This window comes from Saimiri boliviensis, chromosome 14 (assembly GCF_048565385.1).
Source record: "Saimiri boliviensis isolate mSaiBol1 chromosome 14, mSaiBol1.pri, whole genome shotgun sequence".
Taxonomy (NCBI): domain Eukaryota; kingdom Metazoa; phylum Chordata; class Mammalia; order Primates; family Cebidae; genus Saimiri; species Saimiri boliviensis.
In genome coordinates, this window is record NC_133462.1 from 38,206,901 (window position 1) to 38,221,678 (window position 14,778).

The 14,778-nt window shown below is 54.4% G+C and overlaps 1 protein-coding gene across 1 annotated transcript; it reads left to right on the forward strand.

Annotated features, from left to right (window-relative positions):
* Positions 1-1,590: 1,590 nt before the first annotated feature.
* PRAM1 (PML-RARA regulated adaptor molecule 1) lies at positions 1,591-14,134 on the forward strand. Its single transcript, XM_039465723.2, has 10 exons — positions 1,591-1,664; positions 4,876-6,421; positions 6,506-6,572; positions 7,264-7,361; positions 13,114-13,171; positions 13,269-13,377; positions 13,504-13,666; positions 13,750-13,783; positions 13,877-13,911; positions 14,022-14,134. Exons 1-10 carry the CDS (start codon positions 1,662-1,664, stop codon positions 14,057-14,059), a joined length of 2,151 nt encoding a protein of 716 aa, XP_039321657.2. The 5' UTR covers positions 1,591-1,661; the 3' UTR covers positions 14,060-14,134.
* The last annotated feature ends 644 nt before the right edge of the window (positions 14,135-14,778 follow it).

The window sequence follows — 14,778 nt, forward strand, 5'->3', positions numbered from 1 at the left end:
TTTTTTATATTTTTTGTAGAGATGGAGTCTTGCTATGTTACCCAGGCTGGTCTCAAACTCCCAGGCTCAAGTGAGTCTCCTGCCTCAGCCTCCCAAAGTGTTGGGATTACAGGCGTGAACCACCATGCCCAGCCTAGATGCAAGGCCTTTGACACCATTCACCCACTGACTCCCTAAATCTGCCATGCCAGCTGAGTTCTCTGCCCAGGGTGGCAGCCTGGGGCTTCCATGGCCTGTGTGATATCTCACCCAGAACAAGTGAGTCCTGCTCAAAGCTGAGAGTCAGATTTCAGGAAAGTGTTGAAATAAGGAAAGCGATGGGTCAACCAGGGCAGGGGCAGACAGCAGGAGCCTCACCGGTCACATGGGCCCACATCCTGTGTCTCTGGGGCTTCCCAGGAGCCTCATAAACCCCAAAGCTGTCCATACCCCTGACCTGCTGAGATTTCCCCATCCCGTGGCTCTCCAGCCCAGGAGGTCACCAGGGCCTGGCACAGAGTCCTACCTGTAGTCCAGAGATGGAGCCACCAAGGTGATGGGACTGAAGGGAACTACAGAAAGTAAGAAACTTGTGACCAAGTTGGGAATATGTGGGTGACCAACACCCCAAGCTTGGGGACAGTAGCAGGTGGGACAGGAATTCAAGCGAAATAGACGTGCCTGGCAGGAACCAGGTGCGATGGCTCATGCCTGTACTCCCAGCACTTTGGGAGGCCGAGGTGGACAGATCATTTGAGGTCAAGAGTTCAAGACCAGCCTGGCCAACATGGTGAAACCCCATCTCTACTAATAATACAAAAAGTAGTCGGGCATGGTGGTGCATGCTTGTAATCTCAGCTACTCAGGAGGCTGATGCAAGAGAATTGCTGTTGTGTATGATAAAATATATTGTTTGTTAAGAACGATGGCAGGGAAAACCTGGCCGCCCCCCACCCACAAGTGGAAAACTGTTTGGAGCAGTCTTAAGTGGCAGGACAATATATAAATATCATACACCGGTTAAAACAATTCTCTAAGTGTGGGACAGGTGATCCTGCCCCGTGGCTCCCTCGTGGAGAATACTTTTCAGTTTGTCTGTGATCAGTGGTAAGCAGGCACCAGCTGCCTGCCTAGGTTATCTTGGTTCTATGAGAAAACACAGAACACCTGTTTGTTAATAATTATCACCTGTTCAGAGAGACGCACTACGTGGGTCAGCGTCTGCTCAAGGCCCTCGGCCTAGAAGGTTGTCAGCTCGGAAGGCTGTTGCCCTTCGGTCTCCCGCCCCCCGCAGCCCCACTTTGCTGTTTTATCAGGGTGTCTCCTTAATTCCTTTAGCACCGCCGGGTTGGGGGAGCTCTAGGGCCAAGCTGGGCTCTGTAAATTGCTTGAACCCAGGAGGCAGAGGTTTCAGGGAGCCAAAATGGCACCACGGCACTCCAGCCTGGGCGGCAGAGTGAGACTCGGTCTCAAAAAAAACAAAAAAAAAAGTGGCAGCAGGATTTGGGGACAGCCCGGAGCCTCCCCACCTCCTTGCCTTCTTCCTCTGTCCTCCCCCGCCCCACCCCCAGCGGCCCCCACCCTATGTGCTGGCCGTGGAGCAGAAGCCACTGTCACTTCCTGAAGACAGCAGCCCCAGCTCAGGTCCCACTCAACCTGTGGCCCATCACCTTCCTGCAGCCATGGTGAGTTGGGGGAGAGGCCCGTGCCTCACTGGCGGGAAAGCAAGGGGCACAGCAGGTGTTCCCGGGAGGACAGGCTTCACCCGTGGAGGGGCCCAGGGCGGGGGGTGCTTCGAAAGACATCTGGGAAACGGAAAGGGTCAGCAAAAAGGTCCCGAAGTAGGAAGCTGCAGGGCACACCCCAGGACAGTGCAGGCTCCTGGGGGCCCAGGCTCAGATTGGGACTGCAATGGGGACAGGTGGGATTGCCCAGGGGATGACTCCTGTCTCCCCAGGTCAGCATGAGCAGCAATGAGTGAATGGCCAGCTGGGGCGAGAGCAGCGCTTTCCTGTGGGGTGACAAAGTGGGTCATGGCCCTCCCCTGGGCCAGTCACCCAAGTCGTGACCTGCTAACCCTGACTTATCTAGCCCTGTGGTCACCCTGGAGCACTTCCTTCAAGTGGGGAAGGAAGAGTTTGACAGGGGCCCTTCAGGCCCCAGGTGGGACTCGCTGCATTTCCAAGGAGCACTCCTGGTCCTTGGTCCTCTGGATAGAGAAAGGGAGGCACATGAGGGAGGCAGAAGCCACATGTTTCTGCCCTTTCCCTCCCCCAGTCTCCTTGACCGCAGGTGAAGGGGGCATTTGTAGGTCCCAGGAGGCCTGGCCTGCTTGTGAATCTGCCTGTGCCTGTGAACTGTGGTTGGGGGGCCAGCTGGGAGGGCAGCTGGGTGTGCCGACAGTATCCACACCGGTCCTCTCAGAACTGTCAATTATGAGCACCCCTGACCAGCAGCCCATGTGTCAGAGATGGTGTGAGAGAGACCACATGGCCACACCTGTCTCCAGACGTCTCTGTATTTCTGACAGCCAGGCTGAGTACGTGGCAGTCAGCAAATATTTACTGAGCACCTACGTGCCAGGCCCTGGGAAGATAGCGATGAATGAGCCAAGTCTCTGCCTTGCAGCGGCTGGGGAATTGGGGGAAGTTGCAGTGTAGAGAGACCAAAAAAAAAGAATCAAGACACATTAAAAATGATGTAAAATGGTGTGACACATAGGGGTGGGAATGAAGGGGAAAATCGTGCAGGTTGGATGCAGGGGAGTAGGGGATGGGGTGATCCACTTAAGATAGGGTGGTGTGGTCTAGGCCGGCTGCAGTATCTCGCACCTGTAATCCCAGCACTTTGGGAGGTCAAGGTGGGTGGATCACCTGAGGTCAGAATTCAAGACCAGCCTGGCCAACATGGTGAAAGCCTGTCTCCACTAAAAATACAAAAAAAATTATGTGAGTGTCATGGCAGATGCTTGTAATCCCAGCTACTCAGGAGGCTGAGGCAGGAGAATCGCTTGAACCCAGGAAGTGCAGGTTTCAATAAGCTGAGATTGTGCCACTGCACTCCAACCTGAGTTGGAGTGAGACTCCAACAGAGTGAGACTCCATCTCAATAAAATAGGGTGGTCTAGGGTGGGTGTGGTGGCTCATGCTGGTAATCCCAGCACTTTGGGAGGCTGAGGTGGGTGGATCCCTTGGGGCCAGGAGTTCGAGGCAAGTGTGGCCAACACAGTGAAACCCTGACTCTCGTAAAAATACAAACATTAGCCAGGTGTAGTGGTGGCTTCCTGTAGTCCCAGCTACTCAGGAGACTGAGGCATGAGAATCCCTTGAACCTGGGAGGCTGAGATTGCAGTGAGCCGAGATAGCACCATTGTACTCCAGCCTGGGTGGCAGCGACTCCATCTCAGAAAACAAGTACAAGAGCGGTGGCAGCTGTGTAGGGAGGCTGGGTTGCAGGCCTTTACGAAGCGTTTAGCTTGAACCGTGGGGACATGAGGAAGCACTGCCAGGTTTTGACACACAGACTCGGTGCTCAACAGGCTTCTTCCTCCAGCTGCTGTAGGGGAGCTGAGCAGGGACGGGAGATAGGCAGTGGGTTAGGAAGGGGCTTGTTAGAATAATCCAGGCAGTTGCTTAGGGGAAGGCAGACAGTGCCTCCCACTTCCTCCTGGGGTGACGGTGGTGAAGGCAGCGAGAAGTGGTTGGATTCCGGATGTGTTACAAAATAGGCACAGAAGGGACTGGGGGCCCAGGCTCAGTGGCTCAAGCCTGTAATCCCAGCTACTTGGGAGGCTGAGGTGGGAGGATCATTGGAGCCCAGGAATTGCAGGCTGCAGTGAGCTATGATTGTACGACTACACTCCAGCCTGGGCGATGGAACAAGACTGGAGACACGCAGTGGCAGGAGTGAAAGAACGCGGGGGTTGGCTGGGCGCAGTGGCTCACGCCTGTGATCCAAGCACTTTGAGAGGCTGAGGCAGGCGGATCATGACGTCAGGGTATTGAGACCATCCTGGCTAAGATGGTGAAACCTCGTCTCTACTAAATTTAAAAAAAAACAAAAAACAAAAAAATCAGCCGGGTGTGGTGTCGTGCACCTGTAATCCCAGCTCCTGAGGAGGCTGAGGCAGGAGAATGGCTTGAACCCAGGAGGTGGAGGTTGTAGTAAGCTGAGATCATGCAGCTGCACTACAGCCTGGTGACAGAGTGAGACTCCGTCTCAAAAAAAAAAAAAGAGGGGAGCAGGTATCATGGTTGATGTCTGTTCAGAATTTAATAAAGTTAAAAAGGGGGGGGTAAAGGTTGCTGGGGGGTCTGCCACCCATTGGGGAGGGCTGTAGGATTGAAGGCTGCAGGAGGGATGTCAGAAGTTCCAGTCTTGCTAGAGGAGGTTAGGTGTGGAATCAGCACTAAATAGAGAAGTAGGGAGAGTATGGGTTCCAGAATCATGGGGGCTCCTCAGAAAGAGCCGAGGGCTGGGCACGGTGGCTCATACCTGTAATCCCAGCACTTTGGGAGGCTGAGGTGGGCAGATCATGAGGTCAGGAGATGAAGACCATCCTGGCTAACAAGGTGAAACCCCGTCTCTACTAAAAATACAAAAATTAGCTGGGCATGGTGGTGCATATCTGTAGTCCCTGATACTCAGGAGGCTGAGGCAGGAGAATTGCTTGAACCTGGGAGGCAGAAGTTGCAGTGAGCCGAGATCATGCCACTGCACTCTGGCCTGGGTGACAGAGTGAGACTCTGTCTTAAAAAAAAAAAAGCCAAGGGGGCTGCTGATGGGGCATGGGTACAGGGGTGGTGGTGTGGGTCGTGCCTGAGGGTCCCCAGGTCCATCCCTCCATGTGCCTTCCGTGTGTTTGAGCCCCTGCTTGACTGGCTGTGCATCCCCTAGGAGACACATCAGGACTTCCGGAGCATCCAAGCAAAGTTCCGGGCATCTCAGCCGGAACCCAGCAGCCTGTCCAAAAAAACCCCAAAGCCTGAATTCAGTAAACTCAAGAAGTTACCCCAGCCTGAGCTAAATGAGCACCCCAGGAAGCCCCTGCAGCCTGAGGTCCCTGATCTCCCCAAGAAGCCCCTGCAGCCTGAGGTCCCTGATCTCCCCAAGAAGCCATCCAAACTTGAGTTGACTGAACTCTCTAGGAAGTTCCCACAGCTGGAGGCCACTCCGTTTGCAAGGAAGCCCCTACAGCTTGAGGCCAGTGAGGCCCCTTTGAAGGCCCCGATGCTGGAGCCCGGTACGCCCACCCAGAAACCCCTGCAGCCTGAGGTTGGTGAGGCCCCTTTGAAGGCCCCGATGCTGGAGCCCAGTACGCCTGCCCAGAAACCCCTGCGGCCTGAGCTCAGCCACACTTCCAGACCCCCCTCCGATTCCAAATCCAGCACATTCCCCAGGAAGTGCTGGCAGCCCGAGGCCTGCGAGGCTACCCCGAAGCCCTCGCAGCCTGAGTTTAGTACCATTCCCAAGAAGCCTCTGCAGCCTGAGTTCAATATGCACCCCAGAAAGCCCCCACAGCCTCAGGTTGGTGGCCTCCCTAAGAAGTCCCTGCCGCAGGCTGAGTTCAGTGAGGTCCCTCAGACAGCCCCCTGCAAGCATGAGTCTAGTGACTCCCTCCCCAACTCCCCAAAACCCAACTTCAGCACCCTTCCCAAGAAGCCCCCACAATCTGAGTTCGGTGTGTACCCCAGAAAGCCCCCTCAGCCTCAGGTCAGTGGCTTCCCTAAGAAGTCCCTGTCTGAGTTCAATGAGGCCACTCAGACGCCCCTCTGGAAGCCTGAGTCCAGTGAGCCAAAGCCCAACTTCAGTGTCTTTCCCAAAAAGCCATCCCAGCCTCAGCTGAGTGGCCTCCCCCAGAAGCCCCCGCAGCCTAAGCTTGGGGACCTTCCCAGGACATCCTCAGAGCCTGAAGTCAGCGTGTTTCCCAAGAGGCTGCGGCAGCCCGAATTCAAAGCACTCTCCAAGAAACCCCTACAGCCTGAGCTGGGTGGCCCCCCCAGGACATCCTCAGAGCCCGAGTTCAACTCACTCCCCAGGAAGTTACAGCGCCCTGAGTGCCAGGGGCCACCCCGCAAGTTCTCACAGCCTGAGCCCAGTGCTCTGCTCAAGAGACAGCCGCAGCCTGAGTTCTTCGGTGATCGCCCTCGAAAGCCTGTACTCCCCAGCTCTGCTTCTGAGAGCTCACTGCCAGCGGCCGTGGCGGGCTCCAGCTCCCGGTACCCGCTCAGCCCTGGGTTTGGAGTGGCTGGGACACCCCACTGGAGGCCAGGAGGCCTTGTCCACAGTGGCAGGGCCAGGCCAGGCCTCAGACCCAGCCATCCACCCCGGCGGAGGTCTCTGCCCCCTGCCAGCAGCCTGGGACCCCCTCCTGCCAAGCCCCCACTGCCCCCAGGACCCATGGATATACAGAGCTTTCGAAGACCCTCTGCAGCCTCCACAGGTGGGTGAGGGGGGCGGCACAGGCAGGAGTGGGGCTGAGGTCCCGGGCAGTGCCAGCCTCCCTGCTGTACTCTCTAACCCACAGATCTACGGAGGACCCGCTCAGCTGCTGGGCTCCACTTCCAGGCCCGAGAGCCTGAAGACACCCCACAGTGAGTGTAGGGAGGAAGCGGGGAGGGGTGTGGATCATGGGGTTCAGAGGCCTCATCTCAGCCGGGTGCAGTGGCTCACAACTGTAATCCCAGCACTTGGGGAGGCTGAGGCAGGCGGATCACCTGAGAGGTCAGGAGTTTCATGACAGCCTGGTCAATGTGGTGAAACCTCATGTCTATTAAAAATACAAAAATGAGCCTGGCGTGGTGGCTCAAGCCTGTAATCCCAGTACTTTGGGAGGCTGAGGCGGGTGGATCACGAAGTCAAGAGATCGAGACCATCCTGGTCAATATGGTGAAACCTCGTCTCTACTAAAAAAAAAAAAAAAAAATTAGCTGGGCATGGTGGCACATCTACTCAGGAGGCTGAGGCAGGAGAATTGCCTGAGCCCAGGAGGCGGAGGTTGCGGTGAGCCGAGATCGTGCCATTGCACTCCAGCCTGGGTAACAAGAGCGAAACTCCGTCTCAAAAAAAAAAAAAAAAAAAAAAGAGCCAGGCATGGTGGTGCAGGCCTGTAATCCTAGCTACTTGGGAGGCTGAGGCAGGAGAATCGCTTGATCCCGGGAGGTGGCGGTTGCAGTGAGCCAAGATCACACCACTGCACTCCAGCCTGGGCGACAGAGCAAGACTCCATCTCAAAAGAAAAAAAAAAAAAAAAAAAAACAACCCTCATCTCACGTATCCCCGCAGGGACCCAGATGAGATCTATGAGCTGTATGATGACGTGGAGCCCAGAGATGACTCCAGCCCCAGCCCCAAGGGCAGAGGTTTGTCGGTGGCCCTTCCAGGTAAGTGCAAAACATTTGGAGCAAAGGCATTTTCTGCCATGCTCCTGGTGTAAGAGTAACGTTTTAGGACCTACTGGCTCCTGCTGGAACTATATCAGGGGCCACCCCTTGGTCCCAGAGGCCAAAGGCTAGTGAGAAGGCTGTTGTTGGCAGAGATGTGGCCCAGGCTGGCAGCAGGAGGTGTGGGAGCAGTGGGCAAATCTGGTAATCAAAAGCAAGCAGCAGGCATGACGCGGTGACTCATGCCTGTCATCAGTGAGACCCCATCTCTATAAAAAAAAAATGTAAAAATCAGCAAGGTGTGGTGACAAGCACCTGTAGTCCCAGTAATTTGGGAAGCTGAGACAAGAGGATTGCTTGAGTCCAGGAGGTCAAGGCTGCAGTGAGCTGTGACTGCACCACTATACTCCAGCCTGAGCAGCAGACACCCTGTCTCAAAAAAAAAAAGGACTTGGCAGTACATAAAGCAGGAACGTTTCAAGCCTAGCACCCTGAGGCATGACAGAGTCACTCCTGGGTTGATGACAAGATGCCAGGTTCCATTATTCCATCTATCCATCCATCCATTCATTGATCTATCAGTTTATCCATCTATCCATTCATCCAACAATCCACCCACATTCATCCATCCATTCATTTATTTAGGTATTTTATTCATTTATATGAGACAGAGTCTCGTTCTGTCTCCCAGACTGGAGTGCAGTGGCACAATCTTGGCTCATTGCAACCTCCACCTCCCATGTTCAAGCAATTCTCCCACCTCAGCCTCCAGAATATCTGGGATTATAGGGAAGCACTGCCATACTCAGCTAATTTTTGTGTTTTTAGTAGAGATGGGGTTTCACTATGTTGGCCAGGCTGGTCTCAAATTTCTGACCTCAAGATCCACCTGCCTCTGCCTCCCAAAAAGCTTAAAAGGCAGCCACAGCCTGAGTTCTTTGGTGATCTTCCTCAAAAGCCTCTAGTCTCCAGCTCAGCTTGAGAGCTGCCTGACATTCAACATGAGGTTCCTGGCCTCATTCATTTAGACCCGTTGTGTTCGAGGTAGCTGAGGGGATATCTAGGCAGAACTGGGACCTGAAACGCAGGATGGAGGTGTGACCTAGAGGCAGATGTGGCAGTGGCAGGGGAGGGAGACTGCCCAGGGCTAATTTTTTTATTTTTATTTTTATTTTTTTTATTTTTTTATTTTTTTTGAGATGGAGTTTCACTCTTGTTACCCAGGCTGGAGTGCAATGGCGTGATCTCAGCTCACCGCAACCTCCACCTCCTGGGTTCAGGCAATTCTCCTGCCTCAGCCTCCTGAGTGGCTGGGACTACAGGCACGTGCCACCATGCCCAGCTAATTTTTTGTATTTTTAGTAGAGACGGGGTTTCACCATGTTGACCAGGATGGTCTTGATCTCTTAACCTCATGATCCACCTGCCTCGGCCTCCCAAAGTGCTGGGATTACAGGCGTGAGCCACCAATTTTTGTATTTTTAGTAGAGGCCTGCCTCTCCTGCCCAGCTCCAGGGTTAACGCCTTCATGAAAACACAAGCAGCTTCCAGGCAAGCACCTTGCCTGCATGTTCCAAATCTGTATCCTCCACTCCCCATCCCCCACAAGGCAGCAAGGCAATGGCACCCCCATTTTTTCTTTTTCAGACCGAGTTTCTCTCTTGTTGCCTAGGCTGGAGTGCAATGGCACAATCTCAGCTCAGTGGAACCTCCACCTCCCAGGTTCAAGCGATTCTCCAGCCTCAGCCTCCAGAGTAGCTGAGATTACAGGCGAGTGCCACCATGCCGAGCTAATTTTGTGGTTTTATCTTTATTTATTTTTTGAGACGGAGTTTCGCTCTTGTTACCCAGGCTGGAGTGCAATGGTGCGATCTCGGCTCACCGCAACCTCCGCCTCATGAGTAGCTAGGATTACAGGCACGCGCCACCCTGCCCAGCTAATTTTTTGTATTTTTAGTAGACACGGGGTTTCACCATGGTGATCAGGACGGTCTCGATCTCTTGACCTCGTGATCCACCCGCTTCGGCCTCCCAAAGTGCTGGGATTACAGGCTTGAGCCACCGCGCCCGGCCAATTTTGTGTTTTTAATAGAGACGAGTTTTGTTTTGTTTTTTTTTTGTTTTTTTTTTTGAGACAGAGTTTCGCTCTTGTTACCCAGGCTGGAATGCAATGGCGCGATCTCGGCTCACCACAACCTCCGCCTCCTGGGTTCAGGCAGTTCTCCTGCCTCAGCCTCCTGAGTAGCTGGGATTACAGGCACACGCCACCATGCCCAGCTAATTTTTAGTATTTTTAGTAGAGATGGGGTTTCACCATGTTGACCAGGATGGTCTCGATCTCTTGACCTCGTGATCCACCCGCCTTGGCCTCCCAAAGTGCTGGGATTACAGGCTTGAGCCACCGCGCCCGGCCAATAGAGACGAGTTTTTACCATGTTGGCTGGGATGCTCTTGAACTCCCGACCTCGGGTGATCCACCCAGCTCGGCCTCCCAAAGTGCTGGGATTACAGGTATGAGCCACTGCACTGTCTCAATTTAAAAAAAAAAATAGATACGCAAGGTTGAAGCTCTGGGAAGGGGTTAGCCCCAGTTCGCACAGCCGGTCCGCGAGCTCGATCTGCAGCAGGGCTTTCAGCAGGATCCTGAGCTCAAGCCTATAAGGTGCTCCTGTTCTCCTTGCCAGCCTCAGAGGGCCCGGGACAGAACCTGCCTTGGGCCCTTTCTGCTTCTCCTGGGCTCTCTCCCGGAGCTGCTTGCAACACCTCCCTGTGAGCACACAGCTTCCTGGCAGGGCCCCTCCTGTTTCCGCTCCAGGGAGGCTCTGTGGCTTATGTCTGGGGGCCACCATTGGGGATGTAGATGGCCAGGACTGGGGCTGCTGAGAGCCTGGGGTAGTGACAACCTGCCTCCGGCCACTCCCAGCAACCCTGCTGGAATGCCCCACCCCTTCTGAGCTAGGACCAGCTCCTTCTCCCCAAACGTCATACAATCCCCACCCCTGGCCCTGTTTTTGTCACCAAACGACATTCTTCCCTTTCCTTGCCAGTCGTTCGATATTGTGATATAAAAAAAAAGGGGGGGGGGCAGGCGCTGTGGCTCACACCTGTAATCTCAGCACTTTGGGAGGCCGAGGCAGGCAGATCATTTGACGTTGGGAGTTCAAGACCAGCCTGGCCAACGTGGTGAAACCCCATCTCTACTAAAAATAGGAAAATTAGCCTGGTGTGGTGGTGCATGCCTGTAATCTCAGCCACTCAGGAGGCTGAGGCAGGAGAATCACTTGAACCCTGGAGGTGGAGGTTGCAGTGAGTCAAGATTGCGCCATTGCACTGCAGCCTGGGTGATAGAGTGAGACTCCATCTCAAAAAAAAAAAAAAAAAGCCGGGTGTGGTGTTGCACGCCTGTAGTCCCAGCTGCTGGGGAGGCTGAGGTGGGAGGATCGCTTGAACCCTGGTAATGGAGACTGCAGTGAGCTGAGATTGCCCCTCTGTACTCCAACATGGGCAACAGAACAAGACCTTGTCTCAAGAAAAAAGGAAAATAAAAAAAAGATTCCACTGCAATGTCCCACTTCCTGGGATCTCCTGCTTCTCAGAGGTGGCATGGACTTCTCACTGCAGGTGCAGCATCTCAAAGGTAGCTTAGGTCTCCTGGGGCCGAATCTCTGGGCTCCCCTCTCCCACTGTCTGCCTGGGGCAGTGGCAGCTTTCCTGGAAGGCTCCCCTGCAGGTAGGGAGGGCCCAGCCTTTCCTAGGATCTGAGCAGGCCATGCAGGGAAGGCAGGCAAAGCCCTCCTTAGGGTCAGCTGCAGATGAATGGGGGGCTGCCTAGATGGCAGTGCAAAGAAGTGCTCTCATGTGCTGGGTTTGCAGGGCCCTGGAGTGCTGAGGTCAGGTTTGCTCCTGGTGGAGACTGCTCATGGCTGGGGAAGCCTCTGAGAGGTGGAAGCAGCTGGAGGGGCTGCGTGTTCCGGGTGAGACTGTGGATGGCCAGGCCTGGTATATGGCGGGCACAATCCAGGGGCTGGTCCCTGGGGCTGCTTGGAGGGACATTTTGAGCCATTCAGAAAGGACCCACCGAGACACTGGGTTCTGGATCTTTCACTCACAGGGTGTCCGGGGCTCCCGCCTGAAGCTAATCTCTTGGCCAGCAGGGCTCTGATTTGAGGGCCTGGTCATTTGCCAGGGAGTAGCACAGGGAGGCTGGCACCATGGGAGGCCCCTCGTTCCAGTGTCTCATCATCAGTCACCAGTCCAGGACACCTACCCCAGCAGCATCTTTTTTTTTTTTTTTTTGAGACAGTCTGGCTCTGTTGCCTAGGCTGGAGTGCAGTGGCGTGATCTCAGCTCACCATAACCTTTGCCTCTCAGGTTTAAGCAAGTTTCGTCTCAGTCTCCTGAGTAGCTGGGATTACAGGTACCCATCACCTTACCTGATTTCGTTTTGTTTTGTTTTGTGAGACAGTCTTGCTCTGTGGCCAGGCTGGAGTGCAGTGGCATGATCTTGGCTCACTACAACTTCCGCCTCCTGGGTTCAAGTGATTTTTCTGCCTCAGCCTCCGGAGTAGCCGGGATTACAGGTGCATGCCACCACGACCGGCTAATTATTATTATTTTTTTGGAAATAGAGTCTGGCTCTGTTACCAGGCTGCAGTGCAGTGGCATGATTTTGGTTCACTGCCTTGTAGGTTGAAGCAATTCTCTTCTCTCAGCCTTCCAAATAGCTGGGATTACAGGCATGCACCACTATGCCTGGCTAATTTTTGTATTTTTAGTAGAGAAGGGGTTTCTCCACCTTGGCTAGGCTGGTCACGAACTCCTGACCTCAGGTGATCTGCCCTCCTTTGGCCTCCCAAAGTGCTGGGATTACAGGCTTGAGTTACCATGCTCAGCCTCTTTTTTTTTTTTTTTTTTTTTTTTTTTTTTGAGATGGAGTTTTGTTCTTGTTGCCCAGGCTGGAGTGCAGTAGCATGATCTTGACTCACCGTAACCTATGCCTCCCAGCTTCAAGCGAGTCTCCTCTCTCAGCTTCCCAAGTAGCTGTAGTTACAGGAACGCACCACCACACCTGGCTAACTTTTTTGTATTTTTAGCAGAGATGGGTTTTCACCATGTTGGCCAGGCTTCTCAAACTCCTGACCTCATAATCCACCTGCCTCGGCCTCCTAAAGTGCTGGGATTACAGGTGTGAGCCACTGTGCCCGGTGGGTTCTGGGGTTCAACTGTAATGAGATTTGGGTGAAAGCATAAGGCAGAAGGGAGGATGAGGAGAGGTTGGCCCATGAGTACAAAGTTAAACTTAGGAGGAAGAAATTGGGTATTCTGTTACACAGTAGGGCAATGATAGTTGACAGTAAAATATTGCGGCCGGGCACAGTGGCTCACGCCTGTAATCCCAGCACTTTGGGAGGCCAAGGCAGGTGGATCACTTCAGATCAGGAGTTCAAAAGCAGCCTGGCCAACCTGGTCAAATCCCATCTCTACTAAAAATACAAAAATTAGCTGGGTGTGGTGGCATGCACCTGTAATCCCAGCTACTCAGGAGGTTGAGGCAGGAGAATCGCTTGAACCCAGGAGGCGGAGGTTGCGATGAGCTGAGATTACGCCACTGTACTCCTGCCTGGGCAACAGGAGACTGTCACAAAATAAACACCACCACCACCAACAAAAAACAAACCAACAGAAAACAGCTACCAGGGTGGAGGCTGAGTTGGCGGGCCCTGCCTTGACTTGGAGTCCTGACTATCCCCAGATGAAGTGCCCTCGGTTCAGCAAGCTGCCAGGAGGCCGCCACAAGACCCAGTGCTCAGGTGCCATGGGCAGAGGGGGGGATGGGGGGCAAGCTCCAAGAACCCTGAGAGCACACCTTGCTCACAAGCACCCCAATTCCTTGGTGGGGGTTATCAGAAAGGAGAAGGATCCCCAGCCACAGCAGTTGCCACCCATGGACCCAAAGTTGCTGAAGCAGATGAGGAAGGCGGAGAAGGCTGAGAGGGAGTTCCGTAAGAAGTTCAAGGTGAGCCTCAGAGCTAAGATGAAGTCCAGGCAGGACTGGGACCAGGGCCCCACAAATCCCACACTCAGAAGACAGAGGCCTAAGGGCAGCAGCACCAGCAGAGGCTCTTAACATTTTACGCCCCAGTTTGAAGGGGAGATTGTGGTTCACACGAAGATGATGATCGACCCCAATGCCAAGACGCGTCGCGGAGGTGGCAAGCACCTTGGGATCCGGCGCGGGGAGATCCTGGAGGTGATCCAGTTCACGAGCAAGGACGAGATGCTGTGCCGGGATCCCAAGGGCAAGTGTGAGTGTACCTGGACCCGCAGCCCCAGGAGGCCACCCCGCCACCCTGGGCCTGAGAACCTACCCTGCCTGCTCTCTCCACAGATGGCTACGTGCCTAGAACGGCGCTCCTGCCCCTGTGAGTACTGGCCCTGACTGTGTGTGTGGGGGGGTGCGGGGTGCAGGAAATAAGGCATGGTGCCGCCTTGCTGACTTAACTGTGCTCTGCCAGGGAGACGGAGGTGTATGATGATGTCGACTTCTTGGGTATGTAGACACTCTGGGTGGGTTGGAGGGACCCTGGTGATTCCTCTGGGGGCTGCTCACTATTGGGCTTCTGGGTAGAAGGGTCAATGGCAGTCACGCTTCCTCAGCAGACCCCCTGGAAAACCTACCACTCCCACTGGGACGGTAAGGCCTGTAGGCGTGGAGCCAGGACAGCTGGCCAGCTGTGTCATTCACCCAGGAGCTCTGGATCCTGGCGCAGAAGAGTCACAGAGCTGCCTGTGCTGTGCCCAGCCCCATAAAGCCCCGGTTTAAAGCAGTCCTTGCTTCTTGTCTTTTATTTCCCTCCCAATTGGCCACAGTGGAGTGAAAGCACAGGAACCCCCTCACCAAACACAAAAGGGGGTGTCTGGGGTCACCCTGCCATGCTCTTACCCCTCAGGGATAAAGGTGAGGAAAGAGCAAAGGATGGCAAGAAGCTGGCAAACAAGGGTGGCTCCCGGTGATTGGAACCCCGCATGCTGCCAGCCAGGGTCAGAAGGGCATCAGGCAAGACGGGCCCTTCCACAGCAGCAGCAGCCAGGCCACCTCACCTGCTGCACGTGTGCTTGGCCTGAGTGGATCCTGAGGGCACTTTATGAGGGTCTGGGGTGGGCTATATCCAATTCTGACAGAGCCCAGGTATGGATTTGACTTGAGCCTCTGGCAGGATTGAACATGCATGGAAGCTGGCACACGTTCAGTTTCAGCAGGAAAAACACTGAAACGGAACCTGACTCAAGCATGGTCTGTGCCACAGGGAGCTGACCTCACAAAAGGGAGACTAGATGGCTTGGGAGGCTTTTTGGATGACGTCTCTCTCTACCACTTAGGCTGGAATGCAATGGCGCGATCTTGGCTCACTGCAAC